This window comes from Ranitomeya variabilis, chromosome 2 (assembly GCF_051348905.1).
Source record: "Ranitomeya variabilis isolate aRanVar5 chromosome 2, aRanVar5.hap1, whole genome shotgun sequence".
Taxonomy (NCBI): Eukaryota; Metazoa; Chordata; class Amphibia; order Anura; family Dendrobatidae; genus Ranitomeya; species Ranitomeya variabilis.
In genome coordinates, this window is record NC_135233.1 from 719,661,938 (window position 1) to 719,688,614 (window position 26,677).

The window sequence follows — 26,677 nt, forward strand, 5'->3', positions numbered from 1 at the left end:
TGTGTACTGTGTAATGGCAGTGTCTGACCATACAGGAACATGGTCTGACGATAGGGAGTGAGAAAAAAAGTACATGGACATAATAACATGGGATTACAAAATATTCTTCCTTTGAAGTAAAATGTTGTTTAACCATTTTCCGACATCGGGCGTATGTTTACGCTGATTTTGGACTCCCTCCTTTTGATGTGGGCTCCGGCGGCGAGCCAACATCTTTCCCGGCACATGTCAGCTGTTTTGAACAGCAGACATGTGCCCGGAACAGCTGCTGGTGAAATTGCGATTCACCCATGGCTATTAACCCATTAAATGCCACTGTCAAATGCTGACCGCGGCATTTAACAAGTGCTTCCAGCATTTGCACCCGAAATCTGCCCACCGGTGACCCACGATCACATAGCGGGTGGGTTAGCATGACAACAAGAGATTTTCTGGAGACCTCTATGTGTGTCAGTGCCAGCTTGCTGTGAGCATCACCCAGTGGTCCACGCTAATTGCAAGTAATTCAGCTACATATAGGCAAACTGATCATCGCTTCTATGTAGCATAGCCGATCGGGTTATGGCAGCTTCTAGTCTCCCATGGAGGCTATTGAAGCATGCCAAAAGTAAAAAAATGTTTTTAAAAATAAATAAAAAAGTATAAAAGTTCAAATCACCCCCCTTTCGCTCCATTCAAAACAAACAATTATAAAAATCAAACATACACATATTTGCTAGTGCCACGTTCAGAATCGTCCGATCTATCATTAAAAAAAGGATTAACCCAGTTGCGAAACGGCGTAGCGATAAAAAAGTCAAAACGCCAGAATTACATTTTATTGGTTGCTGTGGCACTACATTAAAATGTAATAACGCGCGATCAAAAGATCATATCTGCAGCAAAATGGTATAATTAAAAACAGCTCAACACGCAAATAAATGAGCCATCACCCAACCCGAGATCACAAAAAATGGAAATGCTACGCGTAACGGAAAATGGTGCAATTTTTTTTTTTTTTAACAAAGTTTGGAATTTGTTTCACCACTTAGATAAAAAAGAACCTTAACATGTTTGGTGTTTCGTAATGACCTGGAGAATCATAATGGCAGGTCAGTTTTAGAATTTAATAAACCTAGTAAAAAAGCCAAACAAAAAATAAGTGTGGGATTGCAGTTTTTTTTGCAATTTCACCGCACTTGGAATATTTTTCCTGTTTTCTAGTACATGACATGGTAAAACCAAAAGTACAACTCGTCCCGCAAATATTAAGCTCTCATTTGGCCACATTGACAGAAAAATAAAAAAGTTATGGCTCTGGAAAGAAGGGGAGCAAAAAACCAAAATGCCTCCAGGAGTTAAGGGGTTAAAAAACAGGCAGGGAAATGTTTTACATCACAAAAAATCAGCTGTAATGCTTGTATCCTCTTTTGCTTCTTCTCTTTCCCAGGAGCTCTGGTATGATCAGACCATATCCCTGTATGGTCAGACACGGCCATTACACAGTACACTGCAGGGGCACATGTATAAAATTATCTCAGCACATGAGCATTTTATTTAAACACATCCAATTGTGGAACTTATTACTGTGGAAATTATTATTATTAACCCCTTTAAAGATCTCATTCTTTAATCTTCAGGTAAACAGTGAATACTAAATTGTTTAATTTGTGTAACTCAGTCTTTTTCCATTCTTGCGATATACGGTGCAATATAAATTAGATTAAATATTGACAACATACGAATCATAGAATCATCGAATGTTAGAGTTGGAAGGGACCTCAAGGGTCATTGTGTCCAACCCCCTTCTCAATGTAGGATTCACTATACCATCTCAGACAGATGTCTGTCCAGCCTCTGTTTGAAGACTTCCATTGAAGGAGAATTCATCACCTCTAGTGTTGAGCATTCCGATACCGCAAGTATCGGGTATCGGCCGATATTTGCGGTATCGGAATTCCGACACCGAGTTCCGATATTTTTGCGATATCGGGAATCGGGATCGGGATCCATATTCATGTAAAAAATAAAGAATAAAAATAAAAAATATGGATATACTCACCCACCGACAGCCCCTGGCTCGCAGCGGTGCAACCGGCAGCCTCCGTTCCTAAGAATGCAGTGAGTGTAGGACCTGCGATGACGTCGCGGTCTTGTGATTGGTCGCGTGACCGCTCATGTGACCGCTCACGTGACCGCGACATCATCGAAGGTCCTTCACTCTCTGCATTCTTAGGAACGGAGGCAGACGCTTGCAGCGGTGACAGCCAGGGCTCGTCCGAGGGTGAGTATATCCATATTTTTTATTTTTATTCTTTATTTTTTATATGAATATAGATCCCAGGGCCTGAAGGAGAGTTTCCTCTCCTTCAGACCCTGGGAACCATCCAGGATCACTTCCGATATTTGTGTCCCTTTGACTTGTATTGGTATCGGGTATCGATATCGGCGATAGACGATATTTTTTGGATATCGGCCGATCTAATCCGATACCGATACTTTCAAATATCGGAAGGTATCGCTCAACACTAATCACCTCTTATGGCAGCCTGTTCCACTCATTGATCACCCTCACTGTCAAAAAGTTTTTTCTAATATCTAATCTGTCTCCTCCATTGCTTTCCTTGTGCAAGTTAAACTGTTATCGTTAAGAAAACTTGTTTAAATTACAATAAATCTAGAAGTTAAATGTCCCTTACTGCACAGAATAAAAATCTAAATAAAAATGATCTTTTATTTTCATTTCCAGATAGCTCGACCGGCTTTGTTTGATCAGAATATAGTGAATGCAATGACATCTGACATCGAAAAAGTAGACTTATATAGTATTGGTTCCCAGGCACTTCTAAGCAGCTGTAGTGGAGTCGACTCAGATATTGATGTCTACAGTGAGTGTGAGTTCGTGTTTGCTTTACAAGTGGATTCAGTATTATGTTTTAATGTTTTTCTTTAATGCAACCCTAACTTGTCGAAATATGTCAATATATGGGAGAAGAATATTGTCTCTCGATAGAAAACATGGATTAAACTGGGTTACTGTGCGAACACATCTTAGGCTCCTTGCTTTTCCAACTTCTAAGTTGATGAGAAGGGTGTGATTGATACTTATTAATTAAATATAGCAGTGGGTCTTTTCCCGCTGGTCTCCTGTATAGCTTCCTGGTTGCACATATGTATAGCAAAACACCAGATCCCAACTGGAATTAACCAGCGGACCAAGGGAAGAGAACGAAAATATGCTTAAAATATCATACTTTATTGATAATTGACAAAAAGGTAAAAGACACCGTACATAAAGCACAAAACCCTAAACACCCTAAAGGGCACCAAATAGCCAAACCCAAACCATTCAAATACATGAATACATAATTAGCTCCCCGCAATGTAAATCTATCAAAACCTGGTGCTTAGATAAACATAATTATATATCGCTATAAATAAACTTGTAAACACTTACACAGGGTACTCTGGATAAATATTATCAGACAGTGCCAAAGGCATCTATAAATAAATACCATTCATCAATGTAAAACCCTGCATAAAGGAATTGCACATCAGGTATACTAATATTACCGGTACCTTATCACACGGAGCCACAGGAAGAAGCTAAGGGCAAAACACGCGTCAGGGTGAGAGGGGACAACCTAACCACCCTTTATTATGCTACTTACAGTTTGACATACCTGTGGCTCCGTGCAAAGCATTCTGCGGTGGTGCCAACAATTTTAAGGACACATGATGCTTATGTAAACGTAAGAACGCCGGACGACCGAATGTTACAGGTTCTAATGACCATTGACGGGGACACTATTCAGCATCTCTGGATCAAACTGGATTGCTGCACAGATGTGTGTTGTGTGACAAAAGGAGGACACATAGAACATTTGTAAACACTATGGGCTAAACTTGGAAAGTTTCTGCTCGTTATCATGTACCATTCCCTGTTTGCATGTTTTTTTAAATATACCTCTTTGAAACCTGATGAATCTTTTACATTCACCTTGTATTTTGATAACAGTGCATTGAATGGATTTTGTAGTTAATACTTTATGATTAGTGTTGAGCGATACCGTCCGATACTTGAAAGTATCGGTATCGGAAAGTATCGGCCGATACCGTCAAAGTATCGGATCTAATCCGATACCGATACCCGATCCCAATGCAAGTCAACGGGACGAAAATATCGGAATTAAAATAAACCCTTTCTTTTCTTGTAGGTTAATTCTACATGAAGGAAAACAACTAAGAATAATGTAGGATGTATTGGGGGAGGTGGCGGAGACATTAAAGGCACAGAGGTTTAGCCCAAACAAATAGAATAGCAGGTTTTTGGTTTTTTTTTTTATGACGTTCGGCGTTAGAAAGATTTTGACTATGTTATTTTTTTTTTTTTTTTTGTCAGATATTGATGTTTCACTACTTCCACGCCCTTCACCTTCTTTTTTACTTCTCCCACACTTTCTTCTTCATTATCCTCATCATCAGCTTCTTTGACATCAACTATCTTCACCTTATTCATCTTCTTCTTCTTCTACCTCTAATTTTTTTTTTTTACATTGTTCATATTCTTTTTATTTAACTATTATCTTCTTCATATTCAACTTCTTCATCATATTCTTATTTGTGACAGGCATTCCCGTAGTTGTTATCTATAAAAGTTTGAAGATTACACCTTCCGTTCTGCCTGTCACAAAAGAGTTACATTTGTCCGCGTTCAGTTTGGCCTGCAGCATCAGGCTTTATTCCAGGGGCACCACGAGGAGGAATGGACTCACCCCCATACATTGCTTAGTCTTCTTCTGCTTATAATTTAGATAATATCTTTTGCTCTGATATTTAGTGTTATGCTTAATGTTCTTCTGCTCTTTGTTCTGCAGCCTCTTGTTCTTCTGCTTCTCGGTCTCCCATGTCGTCGTCGTCTCCAGGGTCGTCGTCACCAGGGTCGTCGTCTCCGGGGTCGTCGTCATCGGGGTGGTCTTCAGGGTCATCGTCTCCAGGGTCGTCGTCATCTCAGTGGTCGTCGTCTCTGGTGTCGTCGTCATCTTAGGGGTGGTCTTCCGGGTCGTCGTCTTTAGGGTCTTGAACTTGGAAATGTAGCAGAAGGTACAAGAAGGCTGAGAAAATGCCGAGAAACAGCTGATGGAACTGGAACTCGGATGGCTACCCGAAGGTCCAAGAGCCAATGGAACTACCGAGGACCAGCTGACGTTACTGGAACCCGGTTACTAAGCAGGAGGTACCCGTGCCTGAAAGCACTACCAAGGACCACCTGACGTTGGTGGAACTCGGATACCCAGAAGGAGGCACCTAAGCCAAAGGCTCTGCCCGGAACCAGCTGACGGTACTGGAACCAGGATGGGGAGCAGAAGGTACAAGAGCAAAAGACACTGCCGAGAACCAGCTGACGGTACTGGAACCCGGATGGGTAGCCGAATGTCCAAGAGCCAATGGAACTACCGAGGACCAGCTGATGTTACTGGAACCCGGTTACTAAGCAGGAGGTACCCGTGCCTGAAAGCACTACCAAGGTCCACCTGACGTTGGTGGAACTCGGATACCCAGAAGGAGGCACCTAAGCCAAAGGCTCTGCCCGGAACCAGCTGACGGTACTGGAACCAGGATGGGGAGCAGAAGGTACAAGAGCAAAAGACACTGCCGAGAACCAGCTGACGGTACTGGAACCCGGATGGGTAGCCGAAGGTCCAAGAGCCAATGGAACTACCGAGGACCAGCTGACATTACTGGAACCCGGTTACTAAGCAGGAGGTACCCGTGCCTGAAAGCACTACCAAGGACCACCTGACATTGGTGGAACTCGGATACCCAGAAGGAGGCACCTAAGCCAAAGGCTCTGCCTGGAACCAGCTGACGGTGCTGGAACCAGGATGGGGACCTATTCAAGCTTATCTTCCTAGAGCCCCAACTAGCGGTGTTGGAGCAAAGGGTCAGCAGGGGGAGCAGAGTGTAGGCCGAAGCCTGCACTGGCGGCAGCTTTGTGTCTGCGTGGCTGTTGCAGGACACGTTGCCAGCTACACAGCAGGGGAACAGCTGGCGGTGCTGAACCCCACTGACACATTGGCAAGGTGTTTTTCTCTGTGCAGCCAGCACTTCGGGGCACCAACTGGCGGTGTTGGAGCCCAGGCTCTGCAGGGGGAGCAGAATGTAGGCCGAAGCCTAATTGAACCAATTTTAAAGGTAACCTTTAACCCCCCCTCAGGTGTTACAAACTAGAAGAGCCACGCCTTATGCAGCAGTAGTGCTGCACAAGTCAAAGGTTGCTCTTTTAATTTTGTTCCTTGCACAAGCTGAATGAAACACGTACAACATTTTGGCCCTTATACAGTCAATCTGTCTTGGAGGCGGGAGTTCCCTTCGTAAAGAGACGCAGCACAGCTGGCAAAAATACCACCTTGGTGCGGCCTCCTGAGCATCGCATTTTGATGTACAGGAGTCTGCGTTGTTGCGTTATCCCTTGGCCATGCGCTGCCCGTCTTCTGACATCATTTCATGTCGGCTGGTGCGGTTCGCGATGCCCATGAATCCCAGCCCCGCAGTGTCTTTACAGTGTTTCACACTGCGGGGCTGGGATTCATGGCCTGGCGCAGTACATATGTTCACCTCTCGCTCGTGTCCTTACACCTGCTACAGACTGTGCGGCGTCAGCTGATCCCTTATCGCATGCCACGGCCATGAAGCCGCACAGTCTGAAGAAGGCGGAAGGAGATGAGTGACAGCCTGGCGAAGATATGCACTGCTCATGCCCGTCAATCACACCCTCACAGTCAAAATAAATAAGACACCGAGGGGCGTTGTGTCGGGCAGGGCGGCCGCAGAGGCGCAGCCAGCCAAACAATGATGTCAGAAGAAGGGCTGTGCTACCAAGGGGGTCGTTGCGTGTCATTACAAAGGAAAGTCACACCTCAGGGACGTTTTAATGGTCTCAGGGGACACATTGTAGACGTGTTCTGTTCCACGTGTGCAAGGAGAATAAGTTTATGAGCCACCTTGCACACATGCAGCATTACTGCTGTACAAGGTGGCAGTAAAACATACAAACACCTGGGGGTGGGGGGACAGGATCCCTTCAATTTCAGTTCTTGTGTCTGCGTGGCTTTTGCAGGACACGATGCCGGCTACACAGCAGGGGAACAGCTGGCGGTGCTGAACCCCACTGACACATTGGCTGGTGTTTTTCTCTGTGCAGCCAGCACTTCGGGGCACCAACTGGCGGTGTTGGAGCCCAGGCTCTGCAGGGGGAGCAGAGTGTAGGCCGAAGCCTAATTGAACCAATTTTAAAGGTAACCTTTAACCCCCCCTCAGGTGTTACAAACTAGAAGAGCCACGCCTTATGCAGCAGTAGTTCTGCACAAGTCAAAGGTTGCTCTTTTAATTTTGTTCCTTGCACAAGCTGAATGAAACACGTACAACATTTTGGCCCTTATACAGTCAATCTGTCTTGGAGGCGGGAGTTCCCTTCGTAATGAGACGCAGCACAGCTGGCAAAAATGCCACCTTGGTGCGGCCTCCTGAGCATCGCATTTTGATGTACAGGAGTCTGCGTTGTTGCGTTATCCCTTGGCCATGCGCTGCCCGTCTTCTGACATCATTTCATGTCGGCTGGTGCGGTTCGCGATGCCCATGAATCCCAGCCCCGCAGTGTCTTTATAGTGTTTCACACTGCGGGGCTGGGATTCATGGCCTGGCGCAGTACATATGTTCGCCTCTCGCTCGTGTCCTTACACCTGCTACAGACTGTGCGGCGTCAGCTGATCCCTTATCACATGCCACGGCCATGAAGCTGCACAGTCTGAAGAAGGCGGAAGGAGATGAGTGACAGCCTGGCGAAGATATGCACTGCTCATGCCCGTCAATCACACCCTCGCAGTCAAAATAAATAAGACACCGAGGGGCGTTGTGTCGGGCAGGGCGGCCGCAGAGGCGCAGCCAGCCAAACAATGATGTCAGAAGAAGGGCTGTGCTACCAAGGGGGTCGTTGCGTGTCATTACAAAGGAAAGTCACACCTCAGGGATGTTTTAATGGTCTCAGGGGACACATTGTAGACGTGTTCTGTTCCACGTGTGCAAGGAGAATAAGTTTATGAGCCACCTTGCACACATGCAGCATTACTGCTGTACAAGGTGGCAGTAAAACATACAAACACCTGGGGGTGGGGCGACAGGATCCCTTCAATTTCAGTTCTTGTGTCTGCGTGGCTTTTGCAGGACACGATGCCGGCTACACAGCAGGGGAACAGCTGGCGGTGCTGAACCCCACTGACACATTGGCTGGTGTTTTTCTCTGTGCAGCTAGCAGTACCTGGCGGTGTTAGAGCCCAGGGTCAGCAGGAGGAGAGGGAGCAGAGTGTAGGCCGAAGCCTGCACTGGCGGCAGCTTTGTGTCTGCGTGGCTGTTGCAGGACACATTGCCAGCTACACAGCAGGGGAACAGCTGGCGGTGCTGAACCCCACTGACACATTGGCGAGGTGTTTTTCTCTGTGCAGCCAGCACTTCGGGGCACCAACTGGCGGTGTTGGAGCCCAGGCTCTGCAGGGGGAGCAGAGTGTAGGCCGAAGCCTAATTGAACCAATTTTAAAGGTAACCTTTAACCCCCCCTCAGGTGTTACAAACTAGAAGAGCCACGCCTTATGCAGCAGTAGTGCTGCACAAGTCAAAGGTTGCTCTTTTAATTTTTCTCCTTGCACACACTGAATGAAACACGTATAACATTTAGCCCTTTATACAGTCAAACTGTGTTGGAGGCGAGAGTTCCCTTGGTAATGAGACGCAGCACAGATGTCAAGAATCCCACCTTGGTGCTGGGCGCAGCCTCCTGAGCGTTGTTATTTGCTGTACAGGAGTCTGCGCTGTCGTGTTATCCCTTGGCCTTGCGCTGTTAGCGCTGCCCATCTTCTGACATCATTTCATGTCGGCCGTTGCGGTTTGCGATGACCATGAATCCCAGCCCAGCAGTGTCTTTACATAGTTAAAACACTGCGGGGCTGGGATTCATGGCCTGGCGCAGTACATATGTTCGCCTCTCGCTTGGGTTCTTACACCCGCTTCAGACTATGCGGCGTCAGCTGATCCCTTATCGCATGCCACGGCCATGAAGACGCACAGTCCGAAGAAGGCGGAAGGAGATGAGGGACAGGCGAACAAATGCACCGTTCATGCCCATCAATCACACCCTCGCAGTCCAAATAAATAAGACACCGAGGGGCGTTGTGTGGGGCAAGGCGGCCGCAGAGGCGCAGGCAGCCAAACAATGATGCCAGAAGACGGGCAGCGCTACCAAGGAGCTTGTTGCGTGTCAATACAAAGGAAAATCACACCTGAGGGACGTTTTAATGGTCGCAGAGGACTCATTTTAGACGTGTTCAGTTCAACATGGGCAAGGAGAATAAGTTTCTGAGCCACCTTGCACACATGCAGCATTACTGTTGTACAAGGTGGCTGTAAAACGTAGAAACACCTGGGGGAGGGGGGACAGGTTTCCTTCAATTTCAGTTCTTGTGTCTGCGTGGCTGTTGCAGGACACGTTGCTGGCTGCACAGCAGGGGAACAGCTGGCGGTGCTGAACCCCACTGACACATTGGCTGGTGTTTTTCTCTGTGCAGCTAGCACATCTGGGCCCCAACTGGCGGTGTTAGAGCCCAGGGTCAGCAGGAGGAGGAGAGGGAGCAGAGTGTAGGCCGAAGCCTGCACTGGAGCAAGTTGAAAGGGAACCTTTAACCCCCCCCCCAGGCGTTTGTAGCTGAAAGAGCCATCGTGTACAGCACTAATGCTGGAAAAGGTAAACTTAGCTCTTTTAATTATGGTCCTTGCACATGCTGAACCTAACACTTATGAAATGTGTCCCCTCCTACCGTGATACCGTCCGGTAGGTGGAACTTTCCTTTGTGATGTGATGCAGCACAGCCGTCATTCTTACCCCCTTGGCGCCGTGCGCCGCCTCCTCAGCGTGGCCATGCGCAGTGCATATCCTCACCTCTCACTCCCCTCCCTACGGATCAGCTGACACCGCACAGTCTGAAGAAGCCGTAGGGAGATGAGTGAGAGGTGGAGGTTCAGATATGCACTGCGCATGTCCATGGATCTCAGGCCCCCAGTGGGATTAAATCAGAAGACACTACGAGGCGGGATCTCGTCCAGCGTGGCCGCACAGGCTCAGTCAGCCTGACACCAAATGATGTCAGAAGATGGGCAGCGCAAAATGTGTGCATGGCCAAGGGCTAACCTAACAGCGCAGGCTCCGGGACTGATTCAAACAACGCTGAGGAGGCGGCGCACGGCGCCAAGGGGGTAAGAATGACGGCTGTGCTGCGTCACATCACAAAGGAAAGTTCCACCTACCGGACGGTATCACGGTAGGAGGGGACACATTTCATAAGTGTTAGGTTCAGCATGTGCAAGGAGCACCACGAAAAGAGGCACTTTTTCCCTTTGCATCATTACTGCTGCACAAGGAGGCTCCTTCAGTAACAAACGCCTGGGGGGGGACAGGTTCCCTTAAATTTAACTTGTGCCTGCATGGCGGTCGCAGTACACGTTGCCGTATACACAGCAGGGGAACAGCTGGCGGTGCTGAACCCCACTAACACATTGGCGAGGTGTTTGGCTCTGTGCGGACAGCACTTCTGGACAGCAACTAGTGGTGTTGGAGCCCAGGGACAGGAGGAGGAGGAGGTGGAGGAGATAGGAGGGATTGCCACACACACAGCTGGGGAACAGCTGACATTACTGAACCCCAATAACAGAGGAGTGACTGTTGACTGCGTACAGCACTTCTGGACAGCAACTAGTGGTGTTGGAGCCCAGGGACAGGAGGAGGAGGAGGAGGTGGAGGAGGTAGGAGGGATTGCCACACACACAGCAGGGGAACAGCTGACGTTACTGAACCCCAATAACAGAGGAGGGACTGTTGGGACTGTGCGTACAGCACTACCAGGCAACAACTAGCGGTGTTGGAGCCCAGGGACAGGAGGAGGAGGAGGAGGTGGTGGAGGAGATAGGAGGGATTGCCACACACACAGCTGGGGAACAGCTGACGTTACTGAACCCCAATAACAGAGGAGGGACTGTTGGGACTGTGCGTACAGCACTACCAGGCAACAACTAGCGGTGTTGGAGCCCAGGGACAGGAGGAGGAGGAGGAGGTGGGGGAGATAGGAGGGATTGCCACACACACAGCAGGGGAACAGCTGACGTTACTGAACCCCAATAACAGAGGAGGGACTGTTGACTGTGCGTACAGCACTTCTGGACAGCAACTAGCGGTGTTGGAGCCCAGGGACAGGAGGAGGAGGAGGAGGTGGGGAGATAGGAGGGATTGCCACACACACAGCAGGGGAACAGCTGACGTTACTGAACCCCAGTAACAGAGGAGGGACTGTTGGGACTGTGCGTACAGCACTACCAGGCAACAACTAGCAGTGTTGGAGCCCAGGGACAGGAGGAGGAGGAGGAGGTGGTGGAGGAGATAGGAGGGATTGCCACACACACAGCTGGGGAACAGCTGACGTTACTGAACCCCAATAACAGAGGAGGGACTGTTGGGACTGTGCGTACAGCACTACCAGGCAACAACTAGCGGTGTTGGAGCCTAGGGACAGGAGGAGGAGGAGGAGGTGGGGGAGATAGGAGGCATTGCCACACACACAGCAGGGGAACAGCTGACGTTACTGAACCCCAATAACAGAGGAGGGACTGTTGACTGTGCGTACAGCACTACCAGGCAACAACTAGCGGTGTTGGAGCCCAGGGACAGGAGGAGGAGGAGGAGGTGGTGGAGGAGATAGGAGGGATTGCCACACACACAGCTGGGGAACAGCTGACATTACTGAACCCCAATAACAGAGGAGTGACTGTTGACTGTGCGTACAGCACTTCTGGACAGCAACTAGCGGTGTTGGAGCCCAGGGACAGGAGGAGGAGGAGGAGGTGGGGGAGATAGGAGGGATTGCCACACACACAGCAGGGGAACAGCTGACATTACTGAACCCCAATAACAGAGGAGGGACTGTTGGGACTGTGCGTACAGCACTACCAGGCAACAACTAGCGGTGTTGGAGCCCAGGGACAGGAGGAGGAGGAGGAGGTGGTGGAGGAGATAGGAGGGATTGCCACACACACAGCTGGGGAACAGCTGACGTTACTGAACCCCAATAACAGAGGAGGGACTGTTGGGACTGTGCGTACAGCACTACCAGGCAACAACTAGCGGTGTTGGAGCCCAGGGACAGGAGGAGGAGGAGGAGGTGGTGGAGGAGATAGGAGGGATTGCCACACACAGCTGGGGAACAGCTGACATTACTGAACCCCAATAACAGAGGAGTGACTGTTGACTGCGTACAGCACTTCTGGACAGCAACTAGCGGTGTTGGAGCCCAGGGACAGGAGGATGAGGAGGAGGTGGGGGAGATAGGAGGGATTGCCACACACACAGCAGGGGAACAGCTGACGTTACTGAAACCCAATAACAGAGGAGGGACTGTTGGGACTGTGCGTACAGCACTACCAGGCAACAACTAGCGGTGTTGGAGCCCAGGGACAGGAGGAGGCGGTGGAGGAGATAGGAGGGATTGCCACACACATCTGGGGAACTAGCGGTGTTGGAGCCCAGGGACAGGAGGAGGAGGAGGAGGTGGTGGAGGAGATAGGAGGGATTGCCACACACAGCTGGGGAACAGCTGACATTACTGAACCCCAATAACAGAGGAGTGACTGTTGACTGTGCGTACAGCACTTCTGGATAGCAACTAGCGGTGTTGGAGCCCAGGGACAGGAGGAGGAGGAGGAGGAGGTGGTGGAGGAGATAGGAGGGATTGCCACACACACAGCTGGGGAACAGCTGACGTTACTGAACCCCAATAACAGAGGAGGGACTGTGCGTACAGCACTACCAGGCAACAACTAGCGGTGTTGGAGCCCAGGGACAGCAGGAGAAGCAGAGGAACACAATGTAGGCCGAAGCCTGATTGGAGAAAGTCGAAAGGGAACCTTTAACCCCCCCAAGGCGTTTGTAGCTGAAAGAGCCAGCTTGTGCAGCACAAAAGATGCAAAAGGAAAAGGTGGCTCTTTTCATTATGCTCCTTGCAAACACAGAACTAAACACTTATAAAATGTGTCCCCTGAAACCGTGAGACCGTCCCGGAGGTGGGACTTTCCTTCGTAATATGACGCAGCACAGCTGTCATTCCTACACCCTTGGCGCCGTGCCCCGGCTCCTCAGCGTTGTTTGAATCTGTCACGGAGCCTGCGCTGTTATGTTATCCCTTGGCCAGGCACACTTAGCGCTGCCCATCTTCTGACATCATTTGGTGTCAGGCTGGCTGCGCCTGTGCGGACGCGCTGGACGAGATCCCGCCTCGCAGTGTCGTCTAATGTAATCCCACCGCGGGCCTGGGATCCGTGGCCATGCGCAGTGCATATCCTCGCCTCTCACTCCCCTCCCTACGGCTTCTTCAGACTGTGCGGCGTCACGGCCGTGGCATGCTATTAGGGATCAGCTGACGGCGCACAGTCTGAAGAAGGCGTAGGGAGATGAGTGAGAGGCGGAGGTTCAGATATGCACTGCGCATGTCCATGGATCTCAGGCCACCAGTGGGATGAAATCAGAAGACAATGCGAGGCGGGCTCTCGGCCAGCGCGGCCGCACAGGCGCAGCCAGCCTGACACCAAATGATGTCAGAAGATGGGCAGCGCTAAGTGTGCCTGGCCAAGGGATAACATAACAGCGCAGGCTCCGGGACAGATTTAAACAACGCTGAGGAGCCGGGGCACGGCGCCAAGGGGGTAGGAATGACAGCTGTGCTGCGTCATATTACGAAGGAAAGTCCCACCTCCGGGACGGTTTTACGGTATCAGTGGACACATTTTATAAGTGTTAAGTTCTGTGTGTGCAAGGAGCTAAACAAAAATAGCTACCTTTTCCTTGTGCAGCATTACTGCTGCACAAGGTGGCTCTTTCAGTAACAAACGCCTTGGGGGGGGGACAGGTTCCCTTACATTTCAGTTGTTGTGTCAGCGTGGCGGTCGCAGGACACATTGCCGGCTGCACAGCTGGGGATCAGCTGACGTTACTGAAACCCAATAACACTGGGTCGTATGTTTTGACTGTGCAGACGGCACTTCTGAGCCTCAACTGGCGGTGTTGGAGCCCAGGAATTTAAGTTCAGGTGGTAGAAAGATGAACACAACAGGAGACCTGGATAACGTAGACAGTCACCTAATTATTTAATCAGGAAGAGGAGTGGCAAATTCCTGCGAGATCCAGGCCTTGTTCATTTTCAGGAAAGTAAGCCGGTCAACGTTATCGGAGGATAGTCACATGCGACGGTCAGTTAGTACACCACCTGCAGCACTAAAGACGCGTTCCGATAATACACTAGCCGCAGGGCAAGCCAGCACCTCCAATGCATACTGGCTTAGCTCTGGCCATGTATCCAGCTTTGAGACCCAAAACTTGAAAGGTGAAGAGCCGTCTGGGAGTACAGCAAGAGGGCAAGACATGTAGTCTGTCACCATCTGACGGAACCGTTGCCTCCTGCTGACTGGAGCCATCTGTGATGGTGTTGACTTTTGTGGCAGGCACAGAAAACTGTGCCACAGTTGGGCCATACTGCTCTTGCCTTGGGCAGAGGCACTGCTTCTGCTCCCTGTTTGTGCAGAGCCTCCACCACTGCCTGGACGCACTGAGCTGCTTTGTAATGCACTAGCAGCACTTCTCTCACTTGGAATGGAGAAGATGATGGAATTCACCAGTGTGTCTTGGTACTCCCGCATTTTTCGCTCCCGGTTCAACGGTGTGATGAGGCTTTCTACGTTGTCCCGGTAGCGAGGATCGAGGAGGGTGAACACCCAATATTCAGACATGTTGAGAATGTGGGCGATGCGGCGGTCGTTTCTCAGGCACTGCAGCATGTAATCCACCATGTGCTGCAGACTGCCAACTGCCCAAGAAACGCTGTCCCCTGCTGGAGGCGTGATCTCTGCCCGCTCGTCATCACCCCACCCTCGCTGTACACACTGAGTACTGGACAATTGTGTAACTCCCTCCTCTGGATGGATGTCTTCCTCCTCCATTGACTCCTCCTCATCCTCCTCACAAACTGTCCCCTGCCTACGCGTTTGTGAGGAACCACGTGGCGCTGACTGTCCAGAAGATGATGGAAATGTTGAATCCTCATCCTCCACCTCTTCCACAACATCATCCCTTAGCGCTTGCAGTGATTTTTCAAGCAGGCAGATAAGGGGGACAGTCATGCTGACTAGTGCATCATCTGCACTCGCCATCCGCGTGGAATAATCGAAGGGACGCAAAACCTGGCAGACGTCATTCATAGTGGCCCACTCTGTGGTTGTGAAGTCTGAACGGCGCGGAGTGCGACTTCTTTGCGCCTGATGCAGCTGGTACTCCATTACAGCTTGCTGCTGCTCACACAACCGCTCCAACATATGTAACTTGGAATTCCACCTGGTAGGTAGGTCACATATGATGCGATGTTCCGGCAGGTGGTGTCGGTGCTGCAGAGCCGCAATGCGCGCTTTTGCCGTGCTGGAACGCCGCAAGTGAGCACACTCTAGGCGGACCTTGTGCAGCAGTGCATCAAGATCCGGATAGTCCCTCAAAAAACTCTGCACAACCAAATTGAGCACATGTGCCAGACATGGGATGTGAGTGAGGTTGCCGAGGCCCAGAGCTGCTACCAGATTTCGGCCATTATCACACACTACCATGCCTGGCTGGAGATTCGCTGGCACAAACCACACATGGCTCTCCTGCTTGATGGCATTCCAGAGCTCCTGCGCTGTGTGGCTTCGATTCCCCAAAGAAATTAATTTCAAGACGGCCTGTTGACGTTTGGCCACGGCTGTGCTCATGTCGGTCGTAACAGGTAAACGTTCATCACGGGTCCATGTGGAGGTGGACTGTGACGGCTCCTGCAGCGATGATTCTGAGGAACTGGTGTAAGAGGAGGAGTCAATGCGTACAGAATGGATTCCTGCAATCCTTGGAGTGGGCAGGACACGTCCTGCGCCACTCGCACGATCTGTACCTGGCCCGGCGACATTAACCCAATGGGCAGTGAGGGAAAGGTATCGCCCCTGTCCATGTTGACTGGTCCACGCATCGGTGGTGAGGTGGACCTTGCTACTGACGGCATTCAGTAGCGCGTGTTTTATGTGTCCCTCCACATGCTTGTGCAGGGCAGGGACGGCTTGCCTGCTGAAGTAAAAGCGGCTGGGCACATTGTACTGTGGGACTGCCAATGACATCAAGTCACGGAAGCTGTCAGTCTCCACCAGCCTGAATGACAGCATTTCCAGTGACAGAAGTTTGGCAGTGCCTGCAGTCAGAGCCTGTGCTCGTGGGTGGTTTGACGAGAAAGGCCGCCTTTTCTCCCATGCCTGTACTACCGATGGCTGTAGGCTGGGCTGGGAGTGTGTGGATGACTGGGAAAGTGGTGCTGCGGGTGGAATTACAGCGGGTCTCTGGACAACAGGGCCGGAGGTTCTTCCACGGCGATCCTGGGAGGAAGCCGAACCAGCTGCGTGTGAGCTGGAGGAAGAGGCAACAGGAGCTGAAGAGGTGGTAGCTGCCGCTGTTGGTTGGCCTAGCTCTTCAGTGTGTCTTTCTAACTCCACCGCATGCCTGGTGCGCACATGTTTCCACATGTTGGAGGAATTGAGGTTGCTGACATTTCGACCTCTTTTGACTTTGTGATGACACACCTTGCATTTGACATAGCAAATGTCATCTGCAACTGTGTAAAAAAAGGAACAGGCACTGCAAGTCTTGGGAGCGCCCTTTTTGGCTTTTGGAAGAGACATGCTCCTAACGGGTGCCAAAGCGGAGGCTGCAGGATCTGCAGTCTTCCCCCTCCCTCTCCCTCTTTGGGCCGTACGGGGAATCTCTTCCTCAGAGCTGCTCCCACCACCTTCCTGTCCCTCACGCCAAGATGGGTCAAGGACCTCATCATCTACACTACCCTCTGCCCCCAACTGCTCCTCCTGGGTAGTCTCAGCAGCAGAGCACGCACCAGAAAGTGGCACCTGAGTGTCATCATCAGCGGATGCGGCCTGCGATGTGGTGACCGGAAGCACTGGCCCACCCGCCTCTTCAGAGGAAGAGAGAAAAAGCTGTTGGGCATCACTGCACCCTGCCTCTTCTTCCATTTCTCCAATGCTGCTTGGCTGGCCCCCTGTTTCCAAGCCAAGAGATTCAGAGAACAGAAGTAGAGACGGCTCCTGTCCTGGGCTCTCTGTCTGCCTGGGCAATTTGGCAGGTGGTGAAGAGACAGATGGCTGCTCTCCAGTGCTCTGTGTCTGAGAGGATGTGGCACTAATTGAAGTTGATGCATTAGCTGCCATCCATCCGACAACGGCTTCAATTTGTTCTTCACGCAGCAGCGGTGTACGGCGCTCTGCGACAAAGCTGCGCATGAAGGACTGTTCCCTGGTGAAAGTGGGTGCTGATGAGTCACCGGTGCCCGCAGCAGGCACAGAATCCCCACGTCCTCTCCCTGCTCCGCGCCCATGCCCACCTGCCTTACTCACTGCCTTCTTCATCTTGGTTGACTGATAAAGATAAGCAGAAAAGTACTAACGGCTTTGTGTGCTTATTCCTGAACAACTCCTAACAGGTATAAGAAACACTAATTTTATAAAGTGTGGACTAGACTTTAATATGAGCTAACGTGGCCTACACAAATGTTAAGTGGTGTCACTGGTGTGTTTGGTGAACTTTATTATTTATTTATTTTTTGGGGACTGAACTGACAACAGAGAGAGCTGCAGTCACACGGAGACCGTGCAGACAGCCGTAAACGGCGCTGCAAGGCCCAAAAACCCTCCTCTACGTTATCCTATGTAGTGTTTTTCCACAAGTTAGCTGGAGACGGGTGGAAAGACACTAATAGGAATTTTTTGAAAAAATGTGCAGCAGCCTGCACTACTTAAAACAAAAGGAAAATTGATTTTACGGTATGACGCAGTGAAGAACCCTGAGCTGGAGACAACCAGGCTATGGCTGCTCACAGACTACAGGGCGAGCTGCAGTCACACGGAGACCGTGCAGACAGCCGTAAACGGCGCTGCAAGGCCCAAAAACACTCCTCTACTTTATCCTATGTAGTGTTTTTCCACAAGTTAGCTGGAGACGGGTGGAAAGACACTAATAGGAATTTTTTGAAAAAATGTGCAGCAGCCTGCACTACTTAAAACAAAAGGAAAATTGATTTTACGGTATGACGCAGTGAAGAACCCTGAGCTGGAGACAACCAGGCTATGGCTGCTCACAGACTACAGGGCGAGCTGCAGTCACACGGAGACCGTGCAGACAGCCGTAAACGGCGCTGCAAGGCCCAAAAACCCTCCTCTACTTTATCCTATGTAGTGTTTTTCCACAAGTTAGCTGGAGACGGGTGAAAGACACTAATAGGATTTTTTTGAAAAAATGAGCAGCAGACTACACTACTTGAAAAAAAAAAAAAAGAACAGTATGAGGCAATGAACCACCCTCCCTGAACTGAATACAACCAGATATGGATGGCCTATGTGGCTGCACTCAGACTAGAGAGTGGGCTGCACTCACACACACACACACACAGACCTTGCAGATCACTGTGAAAACAGCGCTACGAGGCAAAAGCAAGGTGAACAGTAGGTGAACACAGCGGTTGCTAAATTAGCCTTTGAAAAGCACAAAGAAGCAAATCGCTATCTTTAAACTGGCCCTCAGTCAGCAAACAGCGTCCTGTCACTAACTGAATTCACAGCAGAGTGAGCGCAAAATGGCGCCAGCGACTTTTAAACTGCATCATGACATCATTTCAGCAGCCAATCACAGCCATGCCAGTAGTTTCATGCCCTCCATGCTGAACAGGATGTGCTCACACTTGGAATCATTCTCATTGGCTGAATTTGTGCAGTTTGAACCTGGGAACTTCCGATTCCGGTATCCGATACGCGGCAAGTATCGGATCTCGGTATCGGAATTCCGATACCGCTAAGTATCGGCCGATACCCGATACTTGCGGTATCGGAATGCTCAACACTATTTATGATATAACTAAGACTTTTTTCACATGTCCAGTAATCATCCATTAGAACAGATCCAGCAACAATCTGCTGGCACAAAAGTTGTGCATATACAACTTTTTTTGTCTGTTTTTTAAAAATTTCAGCTGGATCCGTATTAATATTAAAGTCTATGGAAAACAGATCTGTTAGCCATTTGTTTTCTTACATGTGAAACTGATCCAGTAAGGAAAAAAGCATATCTCTTCCAAATTACAAAAAAAAAAATCCGAATGACTATTTAACGGATTAATTTTACATAATTTCAATGTAAAAAAAAAAGGAAATCAGTTTTTTAAAATTTTTATTGCCAAAGGATTGCTGTTGGATCCATTCTAATGGATGATTACTGGACATATGGATATAGCCTTAGAGGACAGGAAAGATTATATAATGAAGTACTTTGAGTGACATGAACATAATAACTAGATGCTCGAGGCTCCGTGGCTAAATGCAAGGTCTGGGATCTCATCCAGGGAAATATAATATTTTTTTTGCCTATGTCTCTTAAGTATTTTTTGAAGATCTGGCTTTCAAGTCTTCTTCTGCCAGCTGATATTGAAATGCTGAATGTGAAGAACCAGCAATATTATTTTTTCTATGGCCATGATGTATGGTTACCAAGTAGTGATCTTATCAGCTGGGATATATCAAGTAGAGATGAGTGCATCAATCCGCTAATGAGTCGAATTTCCTGAAATTCATGTTTTCACCCGAATTCAAACATTTTGCAATTAGATTTGTGGTTTGCAAAACTATCTTTAAAAACTTCCCCAGCACCATTTCCCAAAATCCTGAAGCATGAGAGAGCTGGCTAATGTAATTTTGAGTCACCGCTAAGACCTCCCTATAATGTCACAGATCAGCGATTCCCAGTGTAGCACAGAATCATTTCCATTTTCATAGTCACTGGATAAGTCTCTCTACTTTAGTGTATAAGCTCTTATAATCAGCGGGGTCCTCGTTCTCTCCTGTAGAGTGTAAGCTCTTATGGTCAGTAGGGTCCTCTCTCTCTCCTGTAGAGTGTAAGCTCTTATGGTCAGTGGAATCCTCTCTCTCCTGTAGATTCTAAGCTCTTATGGTCACCAGGGTCCTCTCTCTCCTGTAGAGTGTAAGCTCTTATGGTCAGTAGGGTCCTCTCTCTCCTGTAGAGTGTAAGCTCTTATGATCAGTGGAGTCCTCTCTCTCCTGTAGAGTCTAAGCTCTTATGGTCACCAGGGTCCTCTCTCTCCTGTAGAGTGTAAGCTCTTATGGTCAGTGGGGTCCTCTCTCTCTTGTCTGTAAAGTGTAAACTCTTATGGTCATTGGAGTCCTCTCTCTCCTGTAGATTGTAAGCTCTTATGGTCATCAGGGTCCTCTCTCTCCTGTAGAGTCTAAGCTCTTATGGTCACCAGGGTCCTCTCTCTCCTGTAGAGTGTAAGCTCTTATAGTCAGTAGCATCCTCACTCTCTCCTGTAGAGTCTAAGCTCTTATGGTCAGTAGGGTCCTCTCTCTCCTGTAGAGTGTAAGCTCTTATGATCAGTAGGGCCCTCTCTCTCTCCTGTAGAGTGTAAGCTCTTATGGTCAGTAGGGCCCTCTCTCTCCTGTAGAGTCTAAGCTCTTATGGTGAGTGGGGTCTTTTCTCTCTTGTCTGTAAAGTGTAAGCTCTTATGGTCATTGGAGTCCTCTCTCTCCTGTAGATTGTAAGCTCTTATGGTCATCAGGGTCCTCCTCTCTCCTCTCCCCCATGTGTATTTTACGAGCAATTAAAAGATTTACAGTGTTGAGATTTGAGTAAAGGCTGAGTCACACATAACGATATCGTTAACGATATCGTTGCAACGTCACGCTTTTGGTGATGTAGGAATGATCCCGCTAACGATCTCATTATGTGTGACAGCGACCAACGATCAGGCCCCTGCTGGGAGATCGTTGGTCATTGGGGAATGATCAGGACCATTTTTTGGTCGCTGATCACCCGCTGTCATCGCTGGATCGGCGTGTGTGACGCCGATCCAGCGATGTGTTCACTTGTAACCAGGGTAAATATCGGTTTACTAAGCGCAGGGCCGCACTTAGTAACCCGATATTTACCCTGGTTACCATTGTAAAAGTTAAAAAAAAAACAGTACATACTCACATTCTGATGTCTGTCACGTCCCCCGGCGTCCACAGGGTTAAAACTGCTTTCGGCAGGAGCGCTTCTAATGCACGCGCTGCTGCTGAGAGCTTCCCTGCACTGACTGTGTCAGCGCCGGCCGTAAAGCAGAGCACAGCGGTGACGTCACCGCTGTTACTGCCGGCGCTGACACATTCAGTGCAGGGAATCTCTTACTAAGCGTGTCCCTGCACTTAGTATCCCGATGTTTACCCTGGTTACCTGGGTGCTGCAGGGGGACTTTGGCATCGTTGAAGACAGTTTCAACGATGCCGAAGTCGTTCCCCTGATCGTTGGTCGCTGGAGAGAGCTGTCTGTGTGACAGCTCCCCAGCGACCATACAACGACTTACCAACGATCACAGCCAGGTCGTATCGCTGGTCGTGATCGTTGGTAAGTCGTTTAGTGTGACGGTACCTTAAGTCCATACATTGCAAAGTTGGCAAATTCAAATTTCAAAAGACCTTTAACACCAGAATAAACAAAGTAAAGTACTTTTTAGTGGAGAAGGATCGAAACATTCCAGAGTGCCCTTTTAAAAAGTAGAGTCTCTGGGTATAGTTAAGCAAAGCACAGCTGGTTAGTTGTATCTGGAAATCCCACTCATGTATCTATTGCTGTGGATTTTGGTTTAGTTTTGTGGCTGAAAAGGCATTCCATGGTTTCTATGGAGGACTTCAGCCACAGGGCCTCCATTGTATTTAGTAACCCAGCTGTTGGCTTTTCTGCTGTGGTGCACTATGTGTGTTAACTAACCAATATAACTCTTCTGAGTAAAGGAACTGGATTAATACTGCTTATAGATGTGTGCTCTCCCCAGGCTCTTGCTGTCTACTACATAAGGCTTGAAAAAGAAGCAGATTTTTGGTATGTTATGCAGGTCATTTTCCAATTCCTACACATCCCTGCAGCTAGTTCAGTAATGGTAATTGTAATGTTGGCCAAACCTCTTCAGGTAATCCTGAAATGTAGCCTCCAAGTTCACCTGCTGAGCTAAGTAGTAATTCTAAATATGCACCAATTTTGGCATCATACCCCTCACTTGATGCATTATACACTCCTAGATCATCCAAGGTACAAGACAAGCAGAATAGTGTGTTATGGGATTGCAACAAAATATTCTCTGAGTCTTTCTAAAGGGGTTTTCCCACAAACAAAGCACATTTTAGTTTATAAATCTTAGAAAAAACTAAGTTCCACAATTGGATGTTTAAAGAAAAATGTTCCTGTGCTAAGATAATCTTATAAATGTGCCCCTGGTTAATGGCTGTGTATGACTGCGCAATACCATGGTCTTGAATGGACCACAGCTCCTGAGCAGGGGGAGGAAGCAAAAGAGTATTCAGACATTACAGCACGAGGTCACAGATGATTCTGTTTGTGAGGCAAAACATTTCACAGCCTGTTCTTAAGCAAGATTTTTACCTGAAAACAAGAATCAGCTGTGATGTCTGTATACTCTCCTTTGTGTCCTGCCTTGCCCAGGAGATGTGATATGATCAGACCATTTTCCTGCGAGGTCTGACACGGCCATTACACAGTACACAGCAGGGGAACATTTATAAGGTTTTCTTTCAAGGAGAAGAAGGAATGTCAGCACTCACCCAGTCTGCAGGTAAATGAGTCCATTTTTAACATTTTTTTTAACATTCTGGATAATATCATAAAGTGCGATATTGTTAACATTGAAAATGCAGGTGCAGAGATTTCAGAAGAAAACGTGAGACATGGTGGACATGCTAAATTCATTTTCAGGAAAACCTGTAATCTTGACTCCAGCATGAGTTCTGCTTCTAGTAATTCATTCTGAATGTAAATTCTGTGAAACCAAGATACTGCTGCAGTTACGAGCTCTCAAGAACTAGCTCATTTTCATTCTTTTCGACTTTTCATGATCACTCTTTCTGTAGGCATAGATACAGCTCTACAGGGATCTCCGTTCCCCACTATATAAACTGATGCAGCAAATTTGTGTGACCTTAACTGATGATGCAGACATAACCCGAACTATGGGCAGTATGTATCAGAGCCAAGCTACACAATGTCAGCAGGTATTACTTTGAAACTCAGGCAACATTTTGAAGAAAAGCAAGGCACTATAAGGAAATACCTCAATAGTCCAATGGCATCACTAGCGGGCATCCCGCGATGTCATCGGACTAGTCAGGTCTCTTCCTATAATCCCTCCCTGATCTTTTAAACTATGTTTTCTCTAAAAAATTCAGAGGAAAGCATATTTTGTTCCAATCTCGCAGTCAGGCTGTGATACATGTTGCTCATGGCTTGGGCAACATGAATCTAATGACAGGTTCCATTTATTTATATAATATTAGTGAAATCAGATTTTGAGTGCTTAAAAAGGAAATACATCTTTCTTTTATAACAGTGTTTCAAGAGCTGAAAGATCTTTTAAAGAAAAATGCAACTGTGGAATCCTTTATTGAGTGGCTTGATAACGTCGTTGAGCAAAGAGTAATAAAGGTAATTTTTTTATATAGCTAAATGTATCAGAACATTCAGTGTAAATTTCAGATACGGAACTCTATAATCTTAGTTTCGATCAGACGAGCATATTACATGGACATTTGCTGACAAATTAAAAATCAGACAGCACAATGAATTGATGTTATTCAATAAGGCTGTTTAGATGACCATTTTTTTTACACGGACTGAGTATCGGCAGCATATAATATTCTCTTCTGAGTATCAGCCAAGATTTACTTGGGTGCACTAAAAAATGTGAATCCAATACAGATCATCTGAATTACATCAGATTTGCACTGGTACATTGTCAGTAATATTCTAGGAAACTGTATTTGATCTAAAACATTTTAAAATGTTGTAGTATAAAAAGTTATGCTACTTGGATGTCACACAGACGTAAAAAATGGACACACGGATGTCACACATATGACAATATGGAAATAGTCTATGTTTTCTGGATGACACGCATACGATTTTTCATACACTCATCTGACCATGCCTTTGGACACACAAATATACAAGGCATAGCTAAAAGTTTATGGCCACATTGTAGTGAATTCTGCTGAGTTCCAAAACATTTACTTTTGTTGAAGCTTCATGAATTGGATTTCCACGTCAATATAAATGAACACCAAGTATGGATATTTCTATGCTTTTACACTGAATGGTAATGAGGAATTTATAAAAACTGTCTAAGGCTTCATTCAGGTGTCCATTTTTCATGTACTTGTTCCATCCATGGTTTTCACTGACAGAGCAGGTACCTATTATAATCGTTGGAGATGCTCACATGTCCAAGTTTTTTGGTGGACTGTGTGTTCACAAAAAAATTGCAGAGACATGTCCATTTATGATCGGTATCTCGGATCCAAATTACAATTTTTCTATGAAATTCCCCTCACAATGTACCGATGACATCAATGTCCACTCCGTGTGCTGTCCGAGATTAACATTGTAATGTATAGGAGAAGTTTTGCAATTGCGACAGAATCTCCAGTGATGGTATTTAAGAGCTAGTGACAGTATCTACTAACAGAAACTGCTGAGCATCCATCGGAATTGACAACTAACGCATGCTCAGTAGAGTAGGGACTAGCCCAGCCCCCAAAACGGGCATCACTGATGACGCTTCATTTCAAACAGGACAAATGCTGTGGTAGTGACCTAATGACACTTAATTGGACTATCCCAGCATGCACTGGGATTCTCAAACAAGGCATCATAAGAGGATGCAGTTAAAACATAAATACGTGAATCAGTTAGAGTAGAGAGGAAACAGTAGACAATTCTTAATTAATATACATTAGAAAAGTGATTAGATTGCATGACATAGGTATTTATGACTAAAATAGGTTTTACCTTTGGACCACCCCTTTAAATGGTCAGATCTTTGATGTCTCATTATTGTGAGTTTGAGTAAATATCCATCACATAGCCAGAAGATCCCTCTTTAACGCCAAAATTTACAGTAAAAAATTGTATTCAATTCCCAAGAAAATGTGTGATTTGCTACATTTGGAAATTGATTTTGGAAATATATTTATAAAGAAAGCATAAAACAATTCATCATTCTGTACGTTTCATCATGAAAGCACTAATACAGATAATGTATACTAAAACTTTCAGCAAGAGAGTTCTGGCTATGCGAGTTTGAAAACTATCATCTGATTGTCATGATTGATATTGGCTATCCGTGACGGTCGGCTCAGAACAGTACCGGATATCACTCCTGCTGGTGACTCTGCAGCTTGTGTTGATGTCATGTTGAGAAAGCAGATTCTTCTCTTCCGCTATGCCATGTTAATAGGGCATCTCTGGTGATTGACAGCCGGCTCTCAGCTGACCAACAGCGGGGGCCAACTTTCAATCAGCATGAAGATGACAGGGATGTCCCATCGACAGAGCAAACCGGAAGAGGAAGAGCTGATCTGTTGATATGAGATCACTGGCAGGAGTGGTTCATGATGGCTCTGAACTGGCAGAGATCGGCGCCAGACAAAACAGGCAGGAAGTGAAAAACTGCCTGGCTGTGAATTCTTAGCGCCATAAGAAAAAATACAAAAGTCCCTGATATCTGCTTTAATATTTACTCTTACTACCTTTTGTGTTATTTTTATTTTTGCTTAGTTCATAGTTGGCATGGTTTCATTTAGGCAAAATTGTACAGTACAAAAAGTGTTTTCTGATGAATGTTGGTAAAGATTTTCTATTTCTATTTATTTCATTTCAGGCGAGCAAACAAAATGGAAAATCACTGAAGAAGAGAGCTCAGGATTTTTTGTTAAAGTGGAGCTTCTTTGGAGCACGAGTCATGCACAATCTGACATTAAACAATGCAGCTAGTTTTGGTATTTGCTATTAATAATAGTAATAATAATAATAATAATAATAATAAATTCTTAAAAAGATAAAGAGACCATTACTAATAGAAAAAATGTCTCATGAAGACTCTCCCACCCCAAATAAAGAGCTAAAGCCATTGGCTAGATTACATGCACAGTTCTGAGTTCTTTTTTACCACTTCTTGATGTATACTATAATACTTTTCAAGCAGGACAGTTTTTAATCTTTAAATGGAATTTTTCAAAAAGGTTAAACCTTTCAAAGCCATCTATATGGGCATGTAGGTCATAGGAAGCTGAATAAAATGATACCTTGATATTTTTCAAGGGAATGAGCTGATAAGATCTATGGGCCGGACATTGATCTGCGTGAGAATCTGCCTCCAGAGCTTATTTTACATAAAAGGGAGAATACCAGTGTGATGTAATGGCCGCTCTCTGCTTTCCTGATCTCACTGCAGAGGTGTGTGTGATTACGAAGGCCCATGCATATGACTGTAATATCAGTCTGAGTGCGATCCAACAAAACATCAGATTGCACTTGGACCAGTGTTAGTGTATGAGAGACATGTCCGATATTTCCCACGGACAGACACTATACAGGAAAAAAATTGCTGCATCTCTGAGTTTGATCCAATATTCTGATCACAGTCGG

General features: G+C 47.2%; 1 protein-coding gene across 1 annotated transcript in view; it reads left to right on the forward strand.

The window, feature by feature from the left end:
- Positions 1-26,677, forward strand: part of RFX6 (regulatory factor X6) — a 257,787-nt gene that overhangs the window by 171,993 nt on the left and 59,117 nt on the right. Inside the window, exons 12-14 of the mRNA XM_077289522.1 lie at positions 2,729-2,873; positions 23,583-23,677; positions 25,911-26,028. Coding sequence (XP_077145637.1) covers positions 2,729-2,873; positions 23,583-23,677; positions 25,911-26,028 — 358 coding nt within the window. The remainder of the gene's footprint in view (positions 1-2,728; positions 2,874-23,582; positions 23,678-25,910; positions 26,029-26,677) is intronic.